Consider the following 24,364-nt stretch of genomic DNA (forward strand, 5'->3'; position numbering starts at 1 on the left):
GAATCTCTGAGATATAGCCCACATCACCTTGCCCTGAGCTGGACTCCTGGGAAGGCTCTGCTAAGATTCACAGATGGATGTAATCTCTTAGGGAGGATGCCTGAAGGGAGTAGGGAATAGAAGGATGGGCTGAGTCATCTGAGGGAGAGTTTGGTGGGTGTGTGTACTCGTGCTCGATGGTGTATATATCTGGGGTGGGGGGGAGTAGGGGAAGGACTTTAGAAGTGAGTGCTGGGTGTGGTGGGCATGTGGATACAGGCTCACAGGGGCAGCAGGTGCAAGATCCAGACCACACATTGATAGGAGCACAGATTGTGAAAGGACCCTGTGTTCTCTGGGCGGCTCTCTGCTGGCTGTGCCTGAGGGGTACCTGGGATAGCAGGAGTTGAGGGGAGCTTGTGGGGCTGTGCCCTGGTACTGTGCCTAGGGGGGGTTCCACGAGGCACGTGGTCACTTCTGAAGGTTCAGCTCTGCAGAGGTGCATGGCAGTACCTGGAGGAGATATGCCAGGGTTCTCAGCAGGGGCAGCAGTGGGGGAGCCCAGGCTGAAGGAGAGCAGTTTTAATTAACCGTTTTTAATATCATTTTGGACTTTGGCTGGTATGTGAAGGCCCCGCTGGAAGCAGCATTTGTAAAAATTAAACCCCTCTTATTAGGAGCTTGGCAGACCCATGTGCACGTGCCTTCCCCTCCCCCCGCCTGTGCCCCCCTGAGGAAGTGCTGGATGAGGCCATGTCACGGCAGCCATTGGTTATCACGCCTTATCTGGGAATACGAAACTGTGCGGCATGACACCCGCGGCCGCGGTGGAGACGCCAATTCATCTCGCCCCGGCTCTGACAAGCTAGACTGCCCTTCCTGAAAGGCATTCGTCAGGCGGGACTGGGCTACCGCCTTGCCTGGTACCCCTGTTTTCCCCCCATGGGTCTCGGCTTGCCCTGGACCAGCCAGGCCCAGTCTGGCCCTCCTGGGCTCTGCTGCCCTCCACCCCGCTTCCGCACATCCCCATCTGCAGAAGATCTTGGGGGGTCATAATTATAATAATAATCTAATCATGGTGACGCGTCGGGGCAAGCGCCTAATGTTATCTGAAGTGGTCTTCCCGCTTAGCTGCGATAAGACTCAGGATGACGTGCAGATAACGCTGAGCTGCCCTGTCCCCGAGCCGCAAGCGGAGCAGAGGGGCCTCCGCAGCCCTGCCGCCCGCCCGCCGCTTTAAGCCGGGAAGCGGCAGCACCTGCTAATGCAAGTGTTTAATATTTGATGGGCTGGGATAAAGCAGGATCACCTTCGAATTGAATTGAGTGTCAGCCGAGAATCTATTACTGAAATTCGGGTGTGATTTGACAGCAAAGTAGACGATGTTATTCTTCACTAGTTACTGCAATCTTCTCCCCGACATCACTTAAATATTTTTTTCTTTGCTTGAGTAAACACACATTATCCTTCTTTTTTTCCCCCTTCCTTCCCTTTTTTCCTTTTTAGAGGGGAAAAAAACCCATCCAGCTCGCCTTCTCCAGGCTGATAGAGTAGATTGTTATTTCTTTATTTGTCCTATTAAATGGAATTTTTGATCGTTTAATCCGCCCTTTGTAAGTGATTTTAAAGTACTTGAAAGCCAGCCCGCCACTGCTCTCTGGCCCACTGCGCTCCAGCCGCGGCCCTGACCACGCTCAGCAGCTCCTCCAGCTGTGCACCGCCCACTGGCTGTTCTCCTTGCTGCCTGTGTCCCAGCTCTGCCCTGGCTCCAAGCCAGCGTCCTCTCCCCTGTCCTTGAGCCTCACGCTCAGCCCCCGATTTGTGGGTACAGCTGTGGCCTGGGGAAGGGTGGGAGGGTTGGCTGGGAAGTTGGGCTGTGGCTGGTACCTCTGTGGTCAAGGAAAGTGGCTTTGGAGGGGGCTGAGGTTGAAGTACACTGGCTCCTAGCCTCCCAGTGCCCAAGGGGCTGAGGCTTGGTTCCTGCAGCTGGGAAGGAAGGGTACTAGACCTCTGCCCAGCCCCTTGGTCCTGGCACAGCCTGTGTGTCCAGCCTCCTGTCTTCTGTTTTTGACCCCGTGCTGGATACTCTTCCACTGGGAGGCAGTCTATAGTGGGATGGAGACCTCCTGGGCCCAGTGGTGGGCGGGGGCTCTGCAGTGCCTGCCTGACCATGGCTAGCAGTCACCTTAGTTCCACCAGTGGACTCACCATCCAACTTCTGGAAACTCACCCAAGCTTCATTCCCACTGACCACTGTCCCACACACTGTCACCTTCCTGCCACTGGGAGGACAGCCTGGTGTTTGGGGACTTCTAAGCTGAGGAGATGGGCAATGTTTGAAGAGTCAGCTAGCCTCGCAAGCCCACTGGTAGAAGCCTGGGACTTGCTAGTAGGCTGAACAGGAATTAAATCCCTGTTGGGCCACTTAATAGCATTCTAACCCTTATAAGTCTCTTCTTGGCCTCAGTTTCCTCATCTGTGACATCTGGTCATCGAGCCTGTAAGGGATGTAAGAGAAGGTGCTGTCCCTGGCCTGACGTGTGCCCTGCCCCCCCCCACCATGGAGGTGGGTGGCGGCCAGGGGACAGAGGGGGACAATGGAGTGCCGGGGGCCTGAGCAGATCGATACCCCCAGCACTTCCTTCCCCAACCCCAGGAAAACAATTAAGTACAGATCGATGGGTGGCTGCTTTGAATATGCATAAGTGAGCACTTGACCTTCAGCAAGATCTGCTCCCCACCACACACACACACACACACACACACACACACACACGCACACACACACTCTTCACGTGGTCCCCTCACAGCTGCCTGAGTCGGCCAGGTGACCTTACCCCTCCTCTGCTGAGCCCCCATGTGGCACTCAGCTCCGCAGTCTGGCCTGCCTCCAGGTCAAAAGCAACTTGACCACAGGCAGGTAGTTGGCCCCCTCGTCTCTGGCTTCAGTTTTCCTGTCTGTGGAGTGAAGTCTGGATATATTGGTCTCCAAGTCCCTTCCAACAGCAGTCTCTGTGACCAGTAATGCTGTGGGGAAGGGGCCCAGCAGAGGGCCAGAGACTCTGGAAAGGGGGGGCATGGGTTGAAGGGGATGCCCTATGAGAGGAGGGGTCCTGATCAGGAGAATCTTAGTAAATGGGAGCTCCAGAAAGGAGCCTGGTGAGGGGCACCCCGTGGGAGCCGGGGGCCTCTGATGGGGAGACGCCCAGGAGAAAGGGACCTGTGGAGAAGGAAGGGGTTTTCTGGAGGGGGCCCTGGTGGAAAGGGGACCCAGCAAGGGGACTCCCATGAAGTGGCATGATGAGAGTAAGCCCTTGCTGGGAAGACATGGGGGGCTGGGGGTGTTGGTGAGCGATGGGATTGGGTCAGGGGTCAGGACCTCTGGTAACCACTCTTGCCTCCTGTCTTCCAGGCTTACAGCTTCGCCATGGGCTGCTGGCCCAAGAATGGACTTCTAGACATGAACAAGGGCCTCAGCCTGCAACACATAGGCCGGCCCCACAGCGGCATTGGTCAGTCCCTCCACATATCCCCCTGGCAACTCGGTCCGTCCCCTGCCCACACGCCCCAGTTCCCTGGCACACAGAGGGGTTCCGTGGCTCATTCAGTGCTCCAGCAGGGTGCTCTCCATAGCTGGGGGGAGCAGGGAAGGGGGGTGGAGTGAGGGGAGAGTGGAATCTGACCATTGGAAAGGATCTCTCAAAACAACGTTCAAGAGGAGGCTGGGGTCTGGGCTTTGGGTGGGTCACAGGTGGCCTTGGATTCAGGCCAAGGGATCCTGCCCTTGGCCGCATCTCTGGTGGGTGATGTCCTCAGAGGGGTGGGCACATGTCAGCTTACCCACCCCCCGTGGAGCTAGAGAAGGCTGTTTAACATTGTTTCAAGTCTGTGGCCACTAAACTGGGCGATCAATGGGAGTTAAGGAGATGAATTATTTAAACCTCACCAGCTTTTAATTAGTCAGGGTCCTTCTGACCGATGGCTCTGTCCACAGGGTATTGAACTCCCCCGTAGGAGCAGCAGCCTCCATTGAGCGGTGCCTGGGTTGGGAGGAGCCACTTGGGGTACCAGATGGGGGTGCACCCTCAGGGGGGATTCCTGCATGGGAGGGGGCTGGTTCTAGGCATTGGAGGCTCTGCTAGCTTCTTACATATGTCATTGTGGATATGTGTCTGTGTGTGTGAATGGCACCTTCAGCTGCATGTCTCTGTGTGTTTGTCTAGGGGTTTATATGTGTCCATGTACGTGTATCTTTTTGAGGGATACGTGTATGTGTGTATGTGTCACAGTGTATCTATATACATTTTCCTGGGGGCATCTGTCTGTGTATGGAAGCAACCATCAGCCTGTATGTGTATCCATCAGAAAGTGTGTCTGTTCATTTCTGTGTATCTTATTTTGTGTGTGCATCTGCACACATGTGCATACAAATGCTTTCAAGCAGGGTACTTGACAGGCATAGGCTTTGTTCCAAGTGGGGAGGAGCAGGGGTGTCCCTGGGTGGTGCTACGACATTATCATAACCTGTGTACCTTTGGGAGGTATGAGGGGGAGGGGACTGGCAAGATAACACCGAAAGGGTCCGGTCACCTGCTACAGACTGGCCCCTAATCCTGTCCGCAGACATCACAGGTGCCTAGTGGGGCTGGGCATGCTGAGTGGATGTTCCTGTCCTCGGGGAGCTCACATCCTGGGAGGAGACAGAGACTGAACTGGGCAGTTGCCACCCAGGGTACTCAGGGTCGTGACAGAAACACCTGGGCTGCCCCAAGGGAGGTTTCCCCTGTCCTTAGTTGCCAAGTGGCTTCTACTTCTTCATTTACATTTCACTGACTTCAGGGACACCCCATATCATTCTTATTGGCCCCCAAGGCTCTCCTGGGGTCCAGGGGGAAAGAGAAAGTGGTCAACGGGCCTGGGGAATTGGGAGTACCCCACAACCACTGCTGTTCCCTCCCACAGGAGTTATTTCGTACAGCCTAGAGGAGACCCCAAACCTAGCAAGCTGATAGGCCTTGGAGGTCAGCAGGAAGTTTCCTAGAGAAGATGAGACTTGGGTCAGGGGATGCCTGAAGGATGAATAGGAGTTTGCTAGGTAGGCAGATGGGGGAAGGGTTTTCCACTTTGGGGAAACTGTGTACAAAAGCCCAAAGGCAGGAGGAAGCCTGACATGCTGAGAGGATAATTTTGGATGTCTGCAAGTAGTTTGCCATGACTGGAGTGGAACATTTGGGTTAGGAAGCAGCTAGAAATTAAACGGGGAACAAGCCAGCCTTGAATGCCAGGTTAGAGGGTGTGGCCTTTTGTGAGGTTTTGAGGAGACAGGAAGTTCATGAGTGAGATAAGGACAGGATCAGAGCTCAGATCCAGAATCAGTGAGGCAGTTGGTGCTGTACACACTAGTTCTAAGTAGGTGCTCAACAAATGCTATGGTAGATGAATGGACAGTTAGTGAGTGAGTGGATGAATCAGTGCAAGCGTGACGGGAAAGGGAGGGACCGGAGAACCAAGGCCACTGAGAAGACTTGCATTGGCCCAGGGAAGGAGGAGCTGCCAGAAACTGAGTCTGCCTGGTGGGAGGGGCTGGCAGGACTGAGTTAATGCACCCCACGCAGCCTTGAGTTGGGTGCCCTGCTTCTGTGTATCTGTCCTGGGGGTGTTTGTGAGAGGAAGGGGTTCCTTGTTCCCACTTTCTGCTCTCTCCTGGGACTCATTGATGTCGTTCTTGTTGGTTCACCCATGTTGACTTTGGGTTGGACCCCTGAAGTATTCCCTCTTTCTTCAGAGAAGAAGGTTTTTCCATCTGGGTGGGCCCCAGGGGACAGCCCAAGGCTATGGGTGACAATAAAGTCAGGGCTTTGGAGCCAGAAGCAGTTCAGGCCCTGTGACCTTAGACAAGGGCCAATGCTACCTGCCTCTCGGGGCTGTTGGGAAAGCTCAGCGAGGTCCCCTGTGTGAAGGGCCTGTGCAGTCTGCACACAGTGGCTGCTCGAGGAGCCGCCTCCTCTGTCGCTCTGCCCATGCCAGGGTCTCCCCAGGGCACTGGGGGCTCCTGGCACTTGGTCCTTGTATCTGTGAATGAAGAGGGCTGCCCTGCCAGCTCCTGGCTGGCTCTGAGGTGTGGGTGAGGGTGCTTGGAAGGGGGGGAGGATGCAGGGCATTAATTGGGCTGGGAGAGGCGGGGAGGGGAGGTGCGGGTTTTGAGCGGTGAGGTTAATGGCCCTCGCGCCAAAGAGACAGCTTTAATGAGCTTCAGCTGACGGTGCCCTGAGTTACTGTGCGTGCTAAAAGGGTCGCGCTGTAAGAGTTTGATGTGGACTGTTTCCCAGCCCTGGGGTCAGGGGTCAGCTCCTGTCACTGGCCATTCAGGCTGGTCCTCAGTGACATGGTGCTAATTAACTGTGTGAGGAGCTGCCAGCCCGAAGTGGGGAGTGGTATGTATCTTGCTGGGAGGTGAGGCAGCACTAGTGATGCTGGGTAAGGGCTCTGCAGATCCCACAGCCTGGCCCTCTCCAGGAGCTGCTGGCTTCTCCCACAATGCTGTGGGGGGCAGTGGTGGGGTGTGCAGATCACCGATGACCCTGGGCCCTGGAGGGATCTTCTGAGTCTCCTTCTAAGGTATGTGTGGCAGGGGAAGCCTGTGGGACCTACCTGGCGGGGACTCCTGCTGAGCATTGGGGTGGAGGAGGTGCTGACAGAGTAAGGGGGCAGGCGTGCTGGAGGCGTGGGCTGACGGGCAGGGCAGGGGCCTAGGCTGTGGAAGGGAGGGGCCCACTGGGATCGGTGCGCCCGGCTGAGCTGTTTGAGGGGGAGCCGTAGGGTGTTTGGATAGAGGAGTGATCTGGTCAGAGTTGGGTTCCAGTCAGCACCATCTGAGAGTATGTATAGGGAGGACTAGTGAGGAGAAATCGCAGAAGGGGAGGCCACGGGCGTCGGGGTGGGGGTGTTTGTAATAAGGCATGCGGGAGGTGGTGGTTAGTTCAGGGCCGGCAGTGGCCATGGGGAGGGAGGTGGTGGACGTCTGCCTTGCACCTACTGTGTGTCAGGAGCTGTGGTAGGTGCTGAACGTGCATTGGGAGATGACGGCCACAGGGCCCTGCCCCCACCCAGCTCACAGGTACAGTCGCCAGGATGGGGTGAGGGCTTGGCCCTGGGGACTGAGGAAGAGGTAGGGTTCCAGGATGGAGCTCCGGGCAGAGAGGGGGCTCGGAGGCTGTCCGAGTGGGCTCGTGGTCGGGGAGGGACGCCTCCTCCTGAGGGGTGGATTTGCCCTTGGGAGCCTGGTGGGCAGGTGGCGTGGAGCAGGTTGTAGGTGAGGGGACTGCACATTTGTAGGACTGCTGACTGGCTGGGTCGGCGGGCTCCGTCAGCGCTCTGGGCTCGGGCAGCTTCCGAGGCAGGGCGGCCTCCAGAGGGCACTGCTGAGTGGGCCTTCTTTCATTTCAGCAAGTGGTCAGCACGGCACTCACATTATCTGGGGCGCTAATTTAATTTTCACACTCTCATGAAGGCAGGCATTATCGTTCCCATTTTACAGATTGGGAGGCTCAGGCTTAGTTAAGTGACTTGCTTGAGGTCACACAGGCAGTTGAAGGGAGGAGCCAGGGTTCAAACCCAGGTCCACCTGAGCACAAAGCCTGTGTTCTCACCACCGTGCTGAGCCAGGAGCACCTCTTTGGTCTTGGGCTTTGTGCTGCCAACAGAGATGGTGAGGAAGAAAACAAGCTCACGTTCTCCCTTTCCCTCAGTGTCGTGTAAAACACACAGGTCTTGACAGTCTTCGGTAGCAGCAGCTGAGGAAGAAAGGGGCGGGGGCATCTCCACCCTTCACCCTGCTACAGTCGCCCTTGGAGCCGGGGCCCTAACACTTGGCTTCCGGCCTCCTCCTGACCCCGACAGTTAGTTCTGCACTGTGATTTCTGTTGGCGCTCCACCTTGTGGCCCAGGAAAATCCTGCCCGTATTCCAGGGGCCCCCTCCTCTGGGGATCTTGCCTGGCCCTCCCACTGTGAGCACGCAGAATACATCCCGGGACCCCAGTTATAGGTGATGATCAGGCCCTACGGACTTGACCTCTCTAAGAGCGGGGCCTGGGCCTCCTTCCCTTCTTTCTTTTTGGAAGTCTGCACAGGAAATGTCAGATTTCCCCTGTTGTTGGGACACAGAGGCCCCACAGACTGCTGGTGTCACAGGCGGGGAGAACAGTCGGAACCTTCCCTGGTGCCCAGCTGGGTGGTCTTGCCCTGGCCGCTTACCCTCTCTGCTCAGGGACTGGGGGTCCCAAAGGCTCCAGGTGAGACGGGATGGCCCGACACCAGGTGGGCTCTCTCAGAAGCTTGCTGCCCAGCACAGTTTGGCAAGAGAGCGGGCCGGCAGGTGGCAGGTGGGGCCTGGCCCTGGGGGGCAGTGCTGGCCTGTGGGCTCCCCTGAAGGAGTGGGGTGTCTATCAGAGTCCAGTCAGAGCACATTAGCTCTGTGACACGGATCTCATTAGCGCCCGTGAGAGGTGTCACTGCAGGAGAATCGTCGGTTCAGGGAGATGCTTGTACCAAAAGGAAGAAAGGACAGTGACAGCCTTTTCTCTGCCGCCTCCGCTGCCGCGCTCCCTGGGCTGCCCGCCCTCCTCCTCGTGGGGGGGTGGGGTGCTGGCTAATGAGCTCGTCTGCAGTACAGCTCTGCCTTTCCCTCCTTGAAGTTCCCCGGTCCCTCTGAAGACCTCGGCCCGGGATTAGCACACACCAAACGCCAGCCCCCCTCTTGCCCAGCAGGGAGTTCCTTCTGATCACCTGCTCCTGCTGCTGTGGGCGAGGGAAAGAGGTGGGGTGAAGACAGAGCCACTGGGGGGCACCCTTGGAAGGCTCAAGCCCCTCTGCCTCCCTTGACAGAGTGACCATGCCCACCTCTCTGCAGTGGGCTCTTCCTTCCCAGAATTCCCATCTTCTCCTCCCCTCCCCTCCCCCATGACATCTCCTGCCCAGGCAGCGTCCCCATCCCTGTGGTGAACCCTCCTCCCAAGGGGAGAATGTGGGGACTCTGGCCAGGGGTCCAGCAGGTAGGATGTGGACCCGATCTGACCTTGGGCTTCCTGGCTGAGCTAGGGGTCTTCAGAATCAGCCAGAGCCCAGGCTGGGCTTTGGATGACCTGAGGGTGGTGAAGAGTTGATATGAGCCTTCTGCAGCCATGATAACCCTGTCCCGGAGAGGCAGACAGGTGCCTCACCCCCTCCCCTCTGCTTTGGCCATATTCAGGGCTGGGAGGGGAGGAGTCAGCACAGCTGCCTTATGAGGAGGCGTCAGAGACAGCTGGAGTGTGCTTGTTTCCCCAGCACTACCACTCCCCTACACCACCTCCCGCCTCTCCTCCCGTCCAGTTCTTTCTAGTGTGTCCCAGAGAAAGTGAGGAGCCAGGGGATGGCCAGCCACAAGGAGGGTTAAGTCTCCAGGCATTGACAGGGCCTCCACTGGCCTGCCTGCAATAGTGCTCAGGGCTGCTCACGCCTTCCCCCCTGAGCTGGCACCCTTGGAGTCCAGGGACATCTGAGGAACTGGTCCTTGCCAGATACCAGGCTCTAGTCTTCAGGAGCAACTACAGATGGAAAAATGGATGGACGGATGGATGAGTGTAGTGACAGATAGATGGAGGAGGTTCTGGTGTATGTCTGTGTGTGTTCTGTGTGTGTGAGATGCGCTGGGAAGTACAATCTTTGTTTCCCTACCTTCCTAGCCCCAGGCCTGGCTTGGCCTCCCCTTGTCTCTCTCTGTATCTCCTGTCAAACCATCGCAGACGTAAATGACAAAGAAATCAGAAAGACAGATCAATGCTGGCCAAATTAGCACTTGCAGATAGACTGTGCGGGGATGTCAGCGCCCTGACCCCTGGTGATCTTGCAGCCTCCGCTGCTGATATTATGCAAATTGCATCCATCTGGCAGGACCTGCGTGCTGGCTGCTCCTACTCAGAGGAGTAATGGGCTGGGGGTGGGCAGGAGTGTTGGAGCAAGAGTTGGAGTGAGTGTGTGCGTGTGTGTGCATGTGTGAGCATGTGCTTGAGTGTGTGCGAGGGCGTGCGGTGCCCACCAAGCACTGGGCGGTGATGGAGTGATTGACAGGGCAGATAAGGGGCTGCATTGGATTCCTTTGGGCTGGGGGATTAGGAGCAGCCACAGATGGGAGATAACCGGACTTCATTTCAGTTTATTTTCCTCCTTATCCCCTCTCCCCACCTTCGCTCCCCGAAAAGCACAGTCTCTGTAGTTTGTGTTTTCATCAATATTTGCAAGTCATTACCACTGGTTTAAGGTGAGAGACAATGTCAGGGCCCAGACCAGGCCAGCCCTTCCCCCAATCCTGTACAGGTCTGGTACCTTGAGAATTAATACCTAGAGCAGTCCAGTCAGCCTTCACTCCACTGGTGTTCACAGCATCCCCTCCTTCCAAGCCCACTGTACTCAAGGGACGATCCATACCTCATGGACCAGCCCTACTAACTTACCTTATCTGACCTCAAGCCACCTGACAGTCCTTAAGCTGGGCCCCTGCCCCTCCCACCTGAAACTGCTGTGTGACATTCCTGCCCCCAAGCTTTGGTTCCAGCATTGGTGCTTCTGCCCCTGGTATCAGCTGGGTCCCCTGGGAGCTGCTCTTTTTTTCTGCAGGGCTCTGGACCCTTCTTCACAGCTCCTTCTGTCCCTGACACTATTGACCCAGCTGGACGAAGCGAGGCCTGTGGCCTGTGGAGAAGGGAATTTGTTTGGTCTGGTCTGAATCCGCCATCCACACCTGTATCCTTCCACAAGATTTGCTGAGTGCCAGATGTAGTACAGAGGACTTTATGTCTGTAATCTCATTGAATTCCCAAACCCTGTGAGATTGGGGCTGTCACCTCTCCTGTATATAAGGAAACTGAGGCTCAGGAAGGTTGTCATGCACCCAAGGCAGCAGGGCAAGGAAGCGGGAGAGCTAGAATTTAAACACACATCTCTCTAGGGTCAGAGCTCTTAACCACCAAGCTCTCCTGCCACACTGCCATGCCACCAGCCGCAGACACTCACACATCGCCACGCCTGGATCTGTTTAAGGGAACCGCCCTTGCACAGTAGGCAGACAAGTTCCTTCAGCTCCTAGCCTCTGAACACAGACCCTGACCCAGACCAGAACCCCTGCCGGGCTGAAACAGCTGAACCAGCCCGAAGCGGGCAGGATTCAAATGCATCTTGCCCTCAGGAACTGTGTGTCTGAGACAGTTGGGCTGTATCAAGAAGGACACACAGAGGACAGAATGCACCCAGCGGCTGAGCCAGCCCAGGGATATGTCACAGCACGTGGCATCCAGGACCCTGCAGCTCAGGGAGAGGTGCTGAGCCGCTCAGGCCAGCCAGCTGTGGCTGAGGGAATAGCTGTCCCAGGAGCCCCGCCAAAACTGGGTCCCCGCTGTACCCTCCCACCAGGCAAGGTTGGGAGCTGGGAGTGCTGGGGACATGTCCGGGGACATGTGTGCAAGGGGAGCTTGTCCTAATGAGGAGAACATGGCTGCTAGTTAGGCGAGGGGCGGGCGGGGAGCCGCAGAGCTGATTGAAGGCAGGGGCAGGGGTCAGACAATTAGGCCCAGATCCGGCCGTTTGATGTGAGTTCTGAGGCCTCAAAGCCTCCCTTCAGCCCGCTCCCTCCACTCCCTCCTCTCCCTCCTCTTTCCTTTCTTCTTCTGCCCAAAGGCAGGAGGGATGGAAACGCTTACTCTCACTGTTACTATTATTAAACTCTGCAGCAGGCCAGCCAGACCCCAGGACTCCTGCCCACAGGGGGCACCCCAGGCCCCCAGGAGGCTCCTTGGGCCCCAGGGGGGCATCTGGCCGGAAGCCAAGGCCAGCCCGAGGACAGGACGAGATGAGCCCTAGGGCAGGGTAACCCTGCTTGCTTCTCTTGCTTCTGAGGGAGTGAATAAGGTCGCCCAGTGGGGATTTGGTCCTGGAGCTGCCGGGGCCACATCCCAGGCCCGCTTAGACCATCACCTCCAGCAGCTGCCTGGTTCTTTCATACTCTGCTCTGGGGGTTTGGGGGTTAGGGCATGGATCATTCACACTCACAGCCCGTCACACAAATCTTTGTCTGCAGCAGTCACAGCAAAACCTTGCCCCGCAAGATAAAGATACATAGGGCCACATGGCTCCACAGTGCTGTCACAGTCGTACACCAGAGCAGGTCCCCACCCCCCATATGAGGGCCACACGTACCATCACAGGGTCCTTTCACCCACAGGGTCTTGCACAAAAGCCCTGACTGTCTCTGGTGGCAGGGCTCTGGGAGCTAAGCCCCTCCCCTGGGGTAGCTGGGAACCGCAGCCCAACCTGGTATCTAGGGTGGGTGGGTACCCTTCCAGTCCCCCATCCTAGGTAATAAGCCTTGAGAGCTGGTACTGACCAGAGAGTGGGAGGAAGCCAGATTGGGGCGGGGGTGGGGGGGCAGTGGGTAGAGGGAGGGTGGGAGCAGAGATAAATGTTAGCTCATTTCTTCCGTAATTAGTTACTCCCTCATCCCCGCGTTGTAATTGTGAACAAGCTGTAATGTTTAATTAGTCTGTAAATGAAACCCCAATTTCATAATGGCCTGGCTGACAGGGCTAAGTGAGCAGGGGGGGGAAGCAGAGGGGAGGTAATCGGGAGGGCCTGCGGGGGGGGGGGGTGGGCAGCAGGCTCATGGGCTCACCTCCTCTCCTCTTCAGCCCCAGCCTGGCCTCTGTCAGGGGAGGCTCTGTGACTGATCCAGTCCTTGCCCTCCTGCCTTTAACATCCTCTCCACTGGCCCTTCTTACCAGAGAAAGGAGAGGGAAGGGAAGGGTCCTGGCATCCTCCTTCCTCCCTCCCTCCCTCCCCTTCAATTCTCTGGTTGGGATACCACAGTCACAGCCCAAACTAGATGCTTCTGGTTGGAGAAGCTGACTCGGGGGGGCCCAGGCCCTGTGACCCCAGCAAGGATGATCCTTCCTCCCTAGGTCCAACCTTCCCCCTCCCCAAGTCATCCTACTAAGAGGCCCTTGCTTGCTTGCCCCTGGACTTCAGGATCTGGCCCTACACCTCAAGGAGCCAGTGATTGGCACAGGACTGGCTCCTCCCTCTGCAGTCCGACTGCTAAACGTAATCAGCATCCGCGCGCTAGGCCGGCACCCCAGGCCAGACGTTACTCTCGGTAGTTATCTCCGCAGACTGCGATGAACCGGAGCTGCCGCAGGGGGGAGCCCCCGGCCCCATCGCGGCCTCATCGGCCTCTGCCTGTCTCCGCGACAGCATCCTCGCCGTCTGCACGCGCCCCCGCCCCGCCTGCTGCAGCCATAAATCTCAATTTACGAGGGCGGCTCTGGTGGGGGAGGGAGGCAGCGCCGCTAATGACGGCTCCTCAGCCGGATTTTTCATGTTGCACAGTCATAAATTTTTAAGAACAGCATGGGCAGCACGTTAGCGAGTTATCGAGGCTGCCTCCACGCTGGCTGCCTAGTTCCAAGAGAACAGAGACCCGGTAGGGCAGAGGAGGCATTTAGGGCAGGGGTGGGGCCCGGCAGTCAGGCTAGCCTGAAAGCAGGGGTAAGGCTGGGCCAAGCAGGCAGGCTAGCCCGAGCCTTCTCACAGGGCGGGGCAGTGCTGCCAGAGCAGCTCCCAGCCAAGGACAGGCGCACGGGCGGGATCAGGCATGCGGGCACACAGACCCTGGCGTTGGGAGGCGCTGAAGGATGCCTCTGCTCCAGGACTTGACACCATGATGGACGGAGAGCCTGGAGACACATGGATTTTCAAAGTGGCCACTTTGAATAGAATTACACACCCCGATCATGTGCACAATGAGGTCTCTGCCGTGGCAGAGCTACACTTGGTTCATAAACAAGGTGCCTTTTAGGATTGTCCTCAAGAACTAGGGTCCCTGGAGTCACCAAGGGAGATCCTTGGGGAAGAGACCCCACAGAGGGGTTAGATCTATGGATATGCGGGAGCCTGGAGCCAGGCTGACCTCATCCTGGTTACGGCCCATCACTTCAGGTTGTGTGGTCCTGGGTGAGTCATTCACCATCCAGGGCCTCTGTTTCTTCCTCTTTAAAATGGGGCTGATGATGGCTCGTACCTCTCAGGCTTACTGTGAGGCTTACCATGAAAGTACTGTAACACCCTGCGAACAGGTTAGCTCGTTCTAACCTCGTCTATTTAGATCTCTGGGGAAGGATCTCCCCAGAGAGAGATTCGCTCTTGTGCGGTCATTCATTCAGCAGGTGTTTGCTGGCATCTTGTGGGTGCCCCGTCCAGTGCTAGGTTTTCAGAGGTGAGGCAGGTTCCTTCCTGGGGGGTGATGTGAGCATTGTGGCCGAGGCCGTTCAGTGTCCCCAGCCCTGGCCTGTCACGGGCACACCTAAGCCTCAGGGTGCTAAGGCCCACACTGGCCCCCTCAGAAGCCTCCAGGCCAGATGCTCGCCTGAGTTTCCTGATCTGTGCAGTTGAAGGTTCATAATCTTGACTGCCACTCCGGTGTCACAGGCGCAAGGTCAGGCAATTGTATGTCACTCAGGTCGGCAGAGGTGGTGTGAGTGTGTGCTTGTGTCCGGGTGTTCAGGAGGACTCTGTGCTCATCCGCCGGGACAGATGCTGGTCATTCAGGGAGAAGAGTGCTCCTTTCTCAAGCCTCTCTCCTCGTGCCCCGTGCGCGGCAGCACAATGCCCTCCCTCATTTTCTGGAACCTGCCATGCCTTCGCTCACCTCAGGGCCTTCCCACGTGGCTTTATTTTCCTTGGGAGCCCCCATTCCCACGCTTGGCCTAATCAAGTCCCGCTCCTCCTGCAGAGCACAGCTCAGTTTGCTTTTCAAGGAAGCTTCCCCGACTCGTAGCCTTGGTCAGCGCCCCTCCTCTGTGCACTCCCCCTTTGGAGCGTCCTGTCACAGTCCTCATTAAGAAGTTGTTTAATGCCTCTCTCCCCCACTAGATTGTAAGTTCCCTGAGGGCAGGAATTTATGTCTGTTTCGTTCAGCTTGTATCCCCAAAGCATATCATAGTGTCTGACTCTTGGGGATAGATAGTGAGTAAAATGTGTTGATTTGAATTGAGTTAAATTGAGATGAGGTGGCCCGGCCCACCCCTGGGTGCCAGGGCAGGGGGAGGGGGCTAGGGAAGTGCCTGGAGCTGAGGTGGTTCCCATTAGTCCTCATGATTAATTCACAGCCACACTGTGATGGAGTGGGCTTGTCCCCAGTCAGCGCCTCCGCTGGGGCCCACCTGTTAGCGACAAACAAACAAAGGGGATAAATAATGCATTGGGAGCTGAGCCAGGCAAGGCAGCGGTATTGAAATTAATAGGGATTAGCTGAGCAGCTTGAGGATGAAATATTTACCAGGTGGGACTGGGCTTAGGGAGGGCAGCCCCCCTCCCAGAGTCCCCAGGCATCGCCAGGCCCTTTTCCAGGGCATCATTGGCGGGGTGTACGGAGCCCCAGCACCACAGCTTCCGCCCCCAGATGTCTTGGTTCAGGACAGGCTGGCCAGGTCACTTGAGAGCTCAGGTCCCAGCCAGTCTCCTGGCACAGCAGGTCCTGAGGAAATGAAGGTACTAGGAAGGAGTGGAGGTGGGGAAGGGGCCGAAGCCACTGGCACGTTGGAATCTAAGGAAGGACCGTGACTGATTTTCAGGGCCTGGGCCTGTCTGGGCTTCAGGTGGCAAATGTCAGGGCTGGAGTAGGCTCACGTGTGATCTTGTCCCTCCACCCTTCCCTCTTTCTTTTCCTCCAGTCCTTCCTTCCCTACACTTAATACATATTTACTGAGGGCCTCTGTTGAGGTAACCTTAGTGCCCCCAAAGGGTTTGTGGTCCAACAGGGAGTGACAGAGGCAGTCACATGGAGGAACATGGGTGCTGTGGGAACACACAGAAGGGGTTCCTAACGCCTACATGGGGGCGCAGGTAAGGCACCTCAGGAAACCACAGCAAGCCTCCATCCCTCAGGATAGACGAGGGGGCACTCCAGCTGAGAAGTGGGAGAGGAGCTTCCCAGGCAGAAGGAAGAGCACGTGAAAAAACCCACGAGGGAGAAGAGGCAGAACTCCGCGGTCCAACAGGAGAGTGGGAAAGATGAGGCCCGAGGGGGACACCTGGGCAGATCCCCAGGACTTAATGTAGAAGTTTGGATGCTATCCTGAGAGCAGTGAGGCACCGTTGGAAGTGGTGGTGATGGTTGTTTTAATTATTAACTCTTAAACTTTTTACTTGGAACTCATTTTACATTTGCAGAAGGCTTTCTTACCCATCTTTACCTAGTGTTAACATCTTACCCAATCATAGTACAACTATCAGCACCAGGCCACTAACATTGGTATTACTTTACTGTTAACTAAACGAAAGGCCTCACTTCAGTTTCACCAGCATTTCTACTGATGTCCTTTTTCAGTTCCAGGATCATTGAAGGGGTTTAAGACAGGCAGTGAAATGACCAGATTTGTGGCTTAGAAGGACGCTATAGAGGAGATTGGCTGGGGCACTGATGTCACCTGGATGAGGGAGGGTGGTGCCCTGGACCAGGATGGTGGTAGTAGGAATACAGGTTTAGAAACTATGGGAAAATATATGGTAATTAAAACTTAGGGGTGGATAAGTTTGCCCAGGGAGAGTGCAGACAGTAAAAAGGGAAGAATTCCAACGACCACTCTTAGCAACACCCACCTCTTAGGGGTAGTCAGGAGAAAAGGCAGGCGCGGACAGGGGAGCTGGAGGAGGGTAGTGGAGAAAAGGTGGTGTCACTGAAACCGAGGGAAGAGTTTCAAGGCATGAGTCGGTCCACTGGGTTGATCTAAACCTGAAAAGCTTCCATTGGACTTCAGCCCCATGAGGCCATAAGGATTGTTAGAGAAAGCAGTTTGGTAAGGCGCTGCTGGGGGAAATCAGATCACAGGGTGGGAGAGGAGGAAATGAGACCTTTGGCTACGAAAGGGAGGAAAGATGGGGTCTTAGCCACATGGGAAGAGGGAAAAGGAATTAAAGGGAGCTTGTTTTTTTTTTTGTTGTTGTTTTGTTTTTTGCGGTATGCGGGCTTCTCACTGTTGTGGCCTCTCCCGTTGCGGAGCGCAGGCTCAGTGGCCAGGGCTCACGGGCCCAGCCGCTCCGCCGCACGTGGGATCTTCCCGGACCGGGGCACGAACCCGTGTCCCCTGCACCGGCAGGCGGACTCTCAACCACTGCGCCACCAGGGAAGCCCGGGAGCTTGTTTTTAAAGATGGGAGGGATTTAATATATTTACATGTTTACATGAAGGAACCAGTGCAGAAGAAGCAACTGAAACTATATCAGAGAGAAAGGGGGTTACTCACAAAGTAAGACCCTTGAAAAGGCAGTCGGGTCAGACTCCAGAAACCAGGTGGAGTGGGGGGATGGGCTTCAGAAGTGACATCAGGACAGTTCCTCTCTTGTATCAGGATGAAAGGCGAGGACTGGCACAGGTGCAGGGGTGTGGCTTCTGTGTTTCCTGTGAAGTAGAAGATGAGGTTGTGTGGGTGAGAGGGTCAGGGCGATGTTGGGGGTAGGGAGTTTGAGAGTTGTGGAAAGTAGAGAAAGTTGGAAATTGAACTAGCAAGAAAGGGAGAGAGAGCATGCACACTGATCAGGCACATAGGAAATGGGGCAGTTTTATACACCCAGCTGAGGTTGATGACTATGATTTTATGAGTTGCGTGAATCTGTAAGGTTTCAGTTTTCTCTTATCACACTCAGCCCAGATGTAAGCATAGAGAAGGCAGTGTTTGGGTTTTTCCAGGCAAGGGTGATGGGAGAAAAGGGGAGCAAGAGAGTTGAGACGATTGGCAAGAAAGGACTAAGATGATGGACCATGGAATCCAAGCTCCAAAGCGAGGTGTATCAGTTATGTTGCTAGGACAGAAACTGCTTGGTATGTACCCAATAGCCATTGACCTTCTTCCTCACTAAACAGAGACCCTGGATAATTAGGGGCAGCAGGGGGTACCCAGTTAAAAGACTACTTTTCTTTTTTAGTTTCTCATACAGCTGGATATGGTTATGTCTCTGAGTTCTGGCTAGTGAGATAAAAGGAAAAGTGTGTGGGTCCTCCAGGAACAATACTGAAAGGGAAATGACTTAGCTGGAAAGTACATTATTCTTGCTTTTTCCTTCTTCCTCTTTCCTAAAATGTGGACGTGATGGTTGGAGCTTCAGCAGCCATTTTGGACCATAAGATAACCTGGAAATTGGAAACGACATGCTAAGAAGGGCAGGGGAGAAAGAAGCCTTGAGTCTCATGATTTTGTTTTGCCGTGGGACTTTGAAAAAGTCACTTAAATTGCAAGTCAGAGACATAAAAATCCTTTCTCTGTAAAGTTGTATTTTCTTCCCTCTGTTTTCACCTGGGTTCCCACCTAAACTTGACTCTTTTAGCCTTTATGGTAACATGGCCTGTGTCCTGAGATACAGCAGGAGACAATTTGAGAAAATTTTTGTTTGTTTGTTTTATAAATTTGTTTATTTTTGGCTGCGTTGGGTCTTTGTTGCTGCGTGCAGGCTTTCTCTAGTTGCGGCGAGCGGGGGCTACTCTTCATTGAGGTGCACAGGCTTCTCATTGTGGTGGCTTCTCTTTTTGTGGTGCACGGGCTCTAGGCACGCAGGCTTCAGTAGTTGTGGCATGCGGGCTCAGTAGTTGTGGTGCATGGGCTTAGTTGCTCCACGGCATGTGGGATCTTCCGGACCAGGGCTCGAACCCGTGTCCCCTGTGTTGGCAGGCGGATTCTTAACCACTGCACCACCAGGGAAGCCCTGAGCAAATGTTTTAAGAGAGCATACCAAGGGTTACCAGCTTCCTAGCCTGAAATAGCGTCCTCATTGCCCTTTGCCTCCCTTCATTTGTTTTGTCATTCTCTTTCCTGCCTTTACATTCTGTATGTTAGTAAGCTTTTGGCTACAAGAAAAAGAAAACCCAATTTAAATCTTAAATAATAAGAGGGTTTATTCCCTCACCAAAGAGCTAAGGTGATCCTAGGGTTGGTTAATTCAGCATCTCAGCAATGTCATCAAGGACCCAGATTTTTTTCCATTGTTCTGTTCTTTTATCTTCAGCATGTTCTTCACAGGCTAAGTCCCCTCAAGGTTGGAATATGGCTTCTGCAGTCCCAGACATTATGTGCAGACATGAAAACATCCAGCAGAATATACAGGACTATTTTCCCCTCATGGTTCTCTTCGTGAGAGTGAAGAAATTTTCCTTGAAGGTCTTTCAGCAAACTTACCGTCATATCCCAGTAGCCAGAACACTTGGCCACTCCTAAACCCATGGCTGGCAAGGGGGTAGGGTCCCCACAAATGGCTCAGACCACGGAGGTTTCCCTTGGTCAGGGAGGGAGGAGTGGGCTCTGCCAGCTTCGCAGAAGGGGAGTGGCTGTTGGGTAAGCAGTCAAAAGTGGACGGGGAAAAAGGTGAACACAGGAGAGGGATGTATCTGGAGATATTAGGGATGTAAACAGTTTCGAGGTTCCAGTGAGATGAAAGAAAAAGCATATTATCACCAGTAACTGGGAATATTTGAATTTAACATTTCAAAGGGAGAACAGTGGAGGATGTTAGCAAGGTGGAGTGTGTGACTGTGGAAATGGGTGAAAATAAGGTATAATGGAAATGGTTGTTAGTGCTGAGGTCGAAGAACAAGAGGCTGGCGGCAAGTTTCTCAAATGACAGGATGTAGAGGCTATGACAGGCAGGGCTCTCGGGAAGGAGGTGACCGTGGTCTGGATTGATAGCACATGCTCACAGGAAAGGCCTCAGATATGCTGCTGGCACATGGGTCTGGGGCCAGGTCACAGGTGCCTGGGGCATACACACAAGTAGCCTAACCTCTCCCTATCCCTGTGTCTCCATTTTGGAAAGAATCTGCCCTGATTGGTCAGGCCAGTCTGGAAGGGTGTGAAGCCCTGTCACCTTCCTGTTGGAGCCACTCAAGGACCCCCAGAAGACAGTCCCACAGGAGACCCCTAGGGACAGGGTCAGGTGGGAGCTCGGTTGGGGCAGAAGTGGCTGCCAGGGACGGCAGAGGCGCTCAGCTGTTCTCAGTGCCACCTCTTCCCCTGTCCCCTCCCAGGCCAGGTCCCCTTCACTTTGCCTTAGGTTATCAGGCACTTTTATCTGTGGCGTCCAGAGCCAAGAGGAGGGCGAGGCTTCTTGGCCCCTCTACCTGGATGGGGCCTTGGCTGGGGATGAGTGAGGGGAGGCGGGCACCCGTTGTAATGGCCAGAGCAGCCGCCCTGTTACTACGGCGTATTTCACTTTTAATTCTGACATATAATGTAATGATCTTTTTTAAGGCCCGATGATATTATCTGCCTGACTAGATTATTGAGTCTTCATCATCTCCAGATAAATTTATGGCCAGGACGAGGCTCAGGATTTATCATCAGTCAATAGAGCTCGATACTCTAACAAGGCGTGTAATAAGATATACATATTTAATGATCCAAGGGGAGGAGCGCTAATGGGAACCCAGAGTGAGTGGTCCACGGGCCGGGGCTCTGCCCTAGGGCTGCCATAGCTGGAGGGGCATGGATGTGGTCTTTGCCCCGTGGTCCCCAACTCTGGTCGTTCTCAGGACTGCCTCGGTCTCCTCCTCCTCAAGCCCCTGAGGAAGAAGCACTAGGGACAGTGTCAGAGCTGGGGCCCAGAGGGCATACACGCGCCCCACTGGGAACTCCTCTCCCTGCTCCCGGGCCTTGGAGGGGTTGGGGTGTCCTTAGACCTGTACGTCCAGGCCCCTGAGCATGAGGCTGGGCCCACAAAGGGAGGGAGTGCCGGGGCTATGTGCCCAGCCCGCGCTGATGGTGACGGATGGTTTTTCATTACAGCCTCTCAGGTCCTGCCCGCGCCCTGTGTGGAAATTCTATTTATTCCCTAATTTGTAAAAATTCCCTCTTTATCTGATCCCAATCAGGGCGGGGTAATTGGCTCTCTGGGGCAGCGGCTGGGGTCCTTGATGAAGAGCTATGTGGATGTACCCAGCCCGGCCCCCGCCCAGCCCGCCACCAGGGCCCACAATTAATAATGATTTGCAAATGGCAGACAAGCAATAACACAGAAAGATGTGGCATCCACGCTGCCTCTTCATTTCCTCCCCTCGCAGATATACATGGCCACAGAACAAAAACCCAGCACTATAAATTCTGGAATTAGTTATTCACTGGGATAAATGGGGCCTGGAGCCACCAGCCCCTCTCCCGCCACCCTTCTTGCCTACTTTCCCCAGTCCGAGTCTGTCCCCAGGTGTGTTCCTGAGCCTGGCCCCTGGCTCTTCTGCGTCTTTGGCTCCCAGCTCAGTTCCCCAGCTTCCTCTTAGACCCTTCTCCACCACTCTAGCTGCCCCTTCCTGTGTGGCCCAGAATTGGGAGTAGACACGGGTCTGTAGCTTCCTCAGCCTCCGCCTCTTCTCACTGACCTCTCTGGCTGGCCAATCTGGCTCCTGTCCCCACTCTGCACTGGGGTTTAAATGAAGTTGATATGTCCTGCCAGGCCTGGGAGTCTGGACCTGGGTTAGTCTTGGGTGTATGGGACCTGTCCAGTCATTTGCCTGGCCAGGTTTGAGTTGGGCTCCTGGTGGCCAGATGTCCTGTTAAGTGATGCTGTGCTTACTGGTCAGGCTGTTGTGGGCTGTTGGCACAGGCGTTTCTGGGCACTGTGCCCTCTCGGCCAGGCGCATCCTCTCCCCGCCCCCCAAGTGGCTGTGAGCTGGCGGGTAATGGGCGTGTAATGGCCTCATTTCCATGCCCGGCCTCCAGAAGCGGCGGTAAGTGTTTGATTGCCTTAATTTCTAAACACATCATTATCCCAGCTTTACCAGTGCTTAATAAACACTTTATGAGGATTTTTTTAAAAACATCTTCGGTCCGCATACTTCTCCGAAGTGATAAACTCTAATTAAGTCTAATATTTAAAAATATGGTAATGGTGAGTTGTTTGAATAAGTGGACTGCATTTCTGTAATTTCATTATTACGTAAAACACGCTAATTATTTGGAGCGCGCTTATTACGGAGAGAGAAATCGCCTGCTAATCAAGATGAAATTGCCTTTTCCCCTTATTGTGGAACCACCGTCATCCTTCACCATCAGCCCTGTGGCACCTCCAGGCACCTCGGTGGGGTGGAGGGGGGATGCGGGGAGGGGCTGGAAGAAGGGGTCACTTTGGAGTTGAGGCTATAACGACCTGTCTGGGGGGAGGGGGAGGGAGCCGTGGGAGCCGTGTCAGTGGGGAGAAGGGAATCTATGTCTGGAGGGTGTGTCGGGTGGGCCAAGGTCACCCTGTCTGGAGGCCCAGGGGACTCTGTGGGCCACATCTGGGACAAGGAGCAGGGGTTGGGGGATATCAGGGTATTTCTGTTAGAATAACAATATTATTATTGGATATTATTGGAATAACGACACCAATACTACTACTAATAACTAACCCAGCCACTGTTTTAAGCACTTCACAAATAAAAACTCATTTCATCTTTTTAACAACCCTTTGAGAGAAGTAGTTGCTATAATTATCATTATTATTCCCATTTTAAAGGAGAAGAATCCAAAAACAGAGGTTAAATAAAGTACAGTAATTTGCTCAAGTTCACACAGTTACTAAGTGATGGAGGTTGGATTCGAACTCAGAATCTAAGGATATATAGGGGCCCTCTGCTGGTTTAGTCCTAAATTCCCTGCCTTGGCTTCCTTTCTTCTGAGTTCCTATTTGCTGTTGTGCCCTGAATTGCACCCAGCCATGGCCTGAGATGCTGGCCCCCAGCACCGAGTTGCCGATTTAGCAATAAAAATATAGGAACATCAGTTAAATTAGAATTTAAACAGATAAACAGCAAATAATTTTTTTAGCATAAGTGTGTCCCATGTGGGGCTGGGGACATATTTGATCCGGCAGTCCCACTGACACTTGGCGCTCAGGCACGCTGCTGCCAAGGTGTCCTGACAGACAGAAAGAGGTGGAAACAAGATGAGGTTCTAGAATGTTGACACGCGCCAGGTTCTTGCTCTCTTTTCCTTGTCATGGTTCCTGCTCCTTGTGCTGTTCTCTCCACCCATCTTTGCTCCGTGGGCTCCGGCCCCGTTCCTCACCAGCACCTGGAGATCACTCATAAGGTGTGTTGCCAAGCTGAGCTTTTTAGGCAGGAGGCCTCAGGTTGTGTCTAAGGCTTCCTTTAGGGCACACTGCCTCACAGCCCTGTAAGGTCAGCGGCTTGTCACCCTGCTGCTCCAGGTGTCCTCTCAATCTGGTTTGCCTCTTTGATCACTTCACGTTCATTCTCTTTCCTGGCTCCCACAGATCCATGTGTGGGGATGGTATATGAGACAGAGGCATCGTTTCAAAAGCATGGGGCAGGTGTGGACAGTTGGATCAATGGCGACAGGACAACTGGCTACCCACTAGGGGAAAAATAAAGTTAGATCTTCTACTTCTCACCACATACAAAAGTAAATTCCAGACAGATTAAAAAATTAAATACAAAAAGTATTCAAAGAAAATACATGCTAGTTTTCTAATAACACTGGGATAGAGAAGTCCTGTTTAAGCAAGATACAAAGCCCAGAAGCCATAAAAGAAATGCCTGATAAGTTTAGCTGTCTCATAGACGTCTCAAGACTTAATACATCCGAAGGTACGTTCATCACTGCCCCAAACCTGCACCTTCTCTGGTTTGCCTCATCTCGGTGAGTGGCACTCAGATCCTAGACGCATCCCTCCTCCAGCCCTCCCAGTCCCCTCACTAAGTCTTGCTCATTCTATTTCCTAAAAATCTCTTGCCTCCATCTGCTTCTCCACATCACCAGTATATCTCCACCTCCATTTCCACCGCCACTGGCCTAGTTCTGGGCTACCATTTCTGGCCTGGACCAGAAATACATAGTAGAGTCTGCTAGTTGCTGTCTCTGCCTTCCGCGTTAACACCTGTAATCCTTGAAAGATAATTCTGAAACACAAATCGGGTCCTGTCATGCTCCTCCTCAAACACATAAGTCTCCCCATCATTCCCAGAACAGTGAAATTATAAGCTCCTTAGTCTGGCATTCGGGGCTCTGCAGAGTTTCTTCTAGATGGCCACTGCTGACCTCGCCACCTTCATCTCGCCGCTCCCCTGCCTCTTATTCTTCATCATCCCCCACCTGCTCAACTTAAATTTGTGGGGCACACTCCACATTTCCCCTCCAGAAATGTGCCTGTGCTGTTCCGTATGCTGAGAACACCTCCCCACGTCAACCCCAACTTGCTGGCCGGCCCTCTCTGCATGTTTAACTTCGTCCTCCCAGGAACCCTTTCCTGAACCTTGGACTGAACAAAGTGCCCTTTTTTGTGCCTCCTTCTCTCATAGCACTGCTCACACTGCACCACTTATAG

The 24,364-nt window shown here is 54.3% G+C and overlaps 1 protein-coding gene across 9 annotated transcripts in view; it reads left to right on the top strand.

Moving 5' to 3' along the window:
• Positions 1-24,364, top strand: part of ERI3 (ERI1 exoribonuclease family member 3) — a 129,381-nt gene that overhangs the window by 100,480 nt on the left and 4,537 nt on the right. For 8 of the 9 annotated variants that reach the window (XM_060306343.1, XM_060306351.1, XM_030866079.2 and 5 more), the window contains one exon: positions 3,392-3,491. The exons of the other annotated variant lie outside the window; for it this stretch is intronic. In XM_060306343.1, coding sequence (XP_060162326.1) covers positions 3,392-3,491 — 100 coding nt within the window. The remainder of the gene's footprint in view (positions 1-3,391; positions 3,492-24,364) is intronic. 9 annotated transcript variants of the gene reach the window in all.

Source organism: Globicephala melas, chromosome 1, assembly GCF_963455315.2.
Source record: "Globicephala melas chromosome 1, mGloMel1.2, whole genome shotgun sequence".
NCBI classification, from domain to species: domain Eukaryota; kingdom Metazoa; phylum Chordata; class Mammalia; order Artiodactyla; family Delphinidae; genus Globicephala; species Globicephala melas.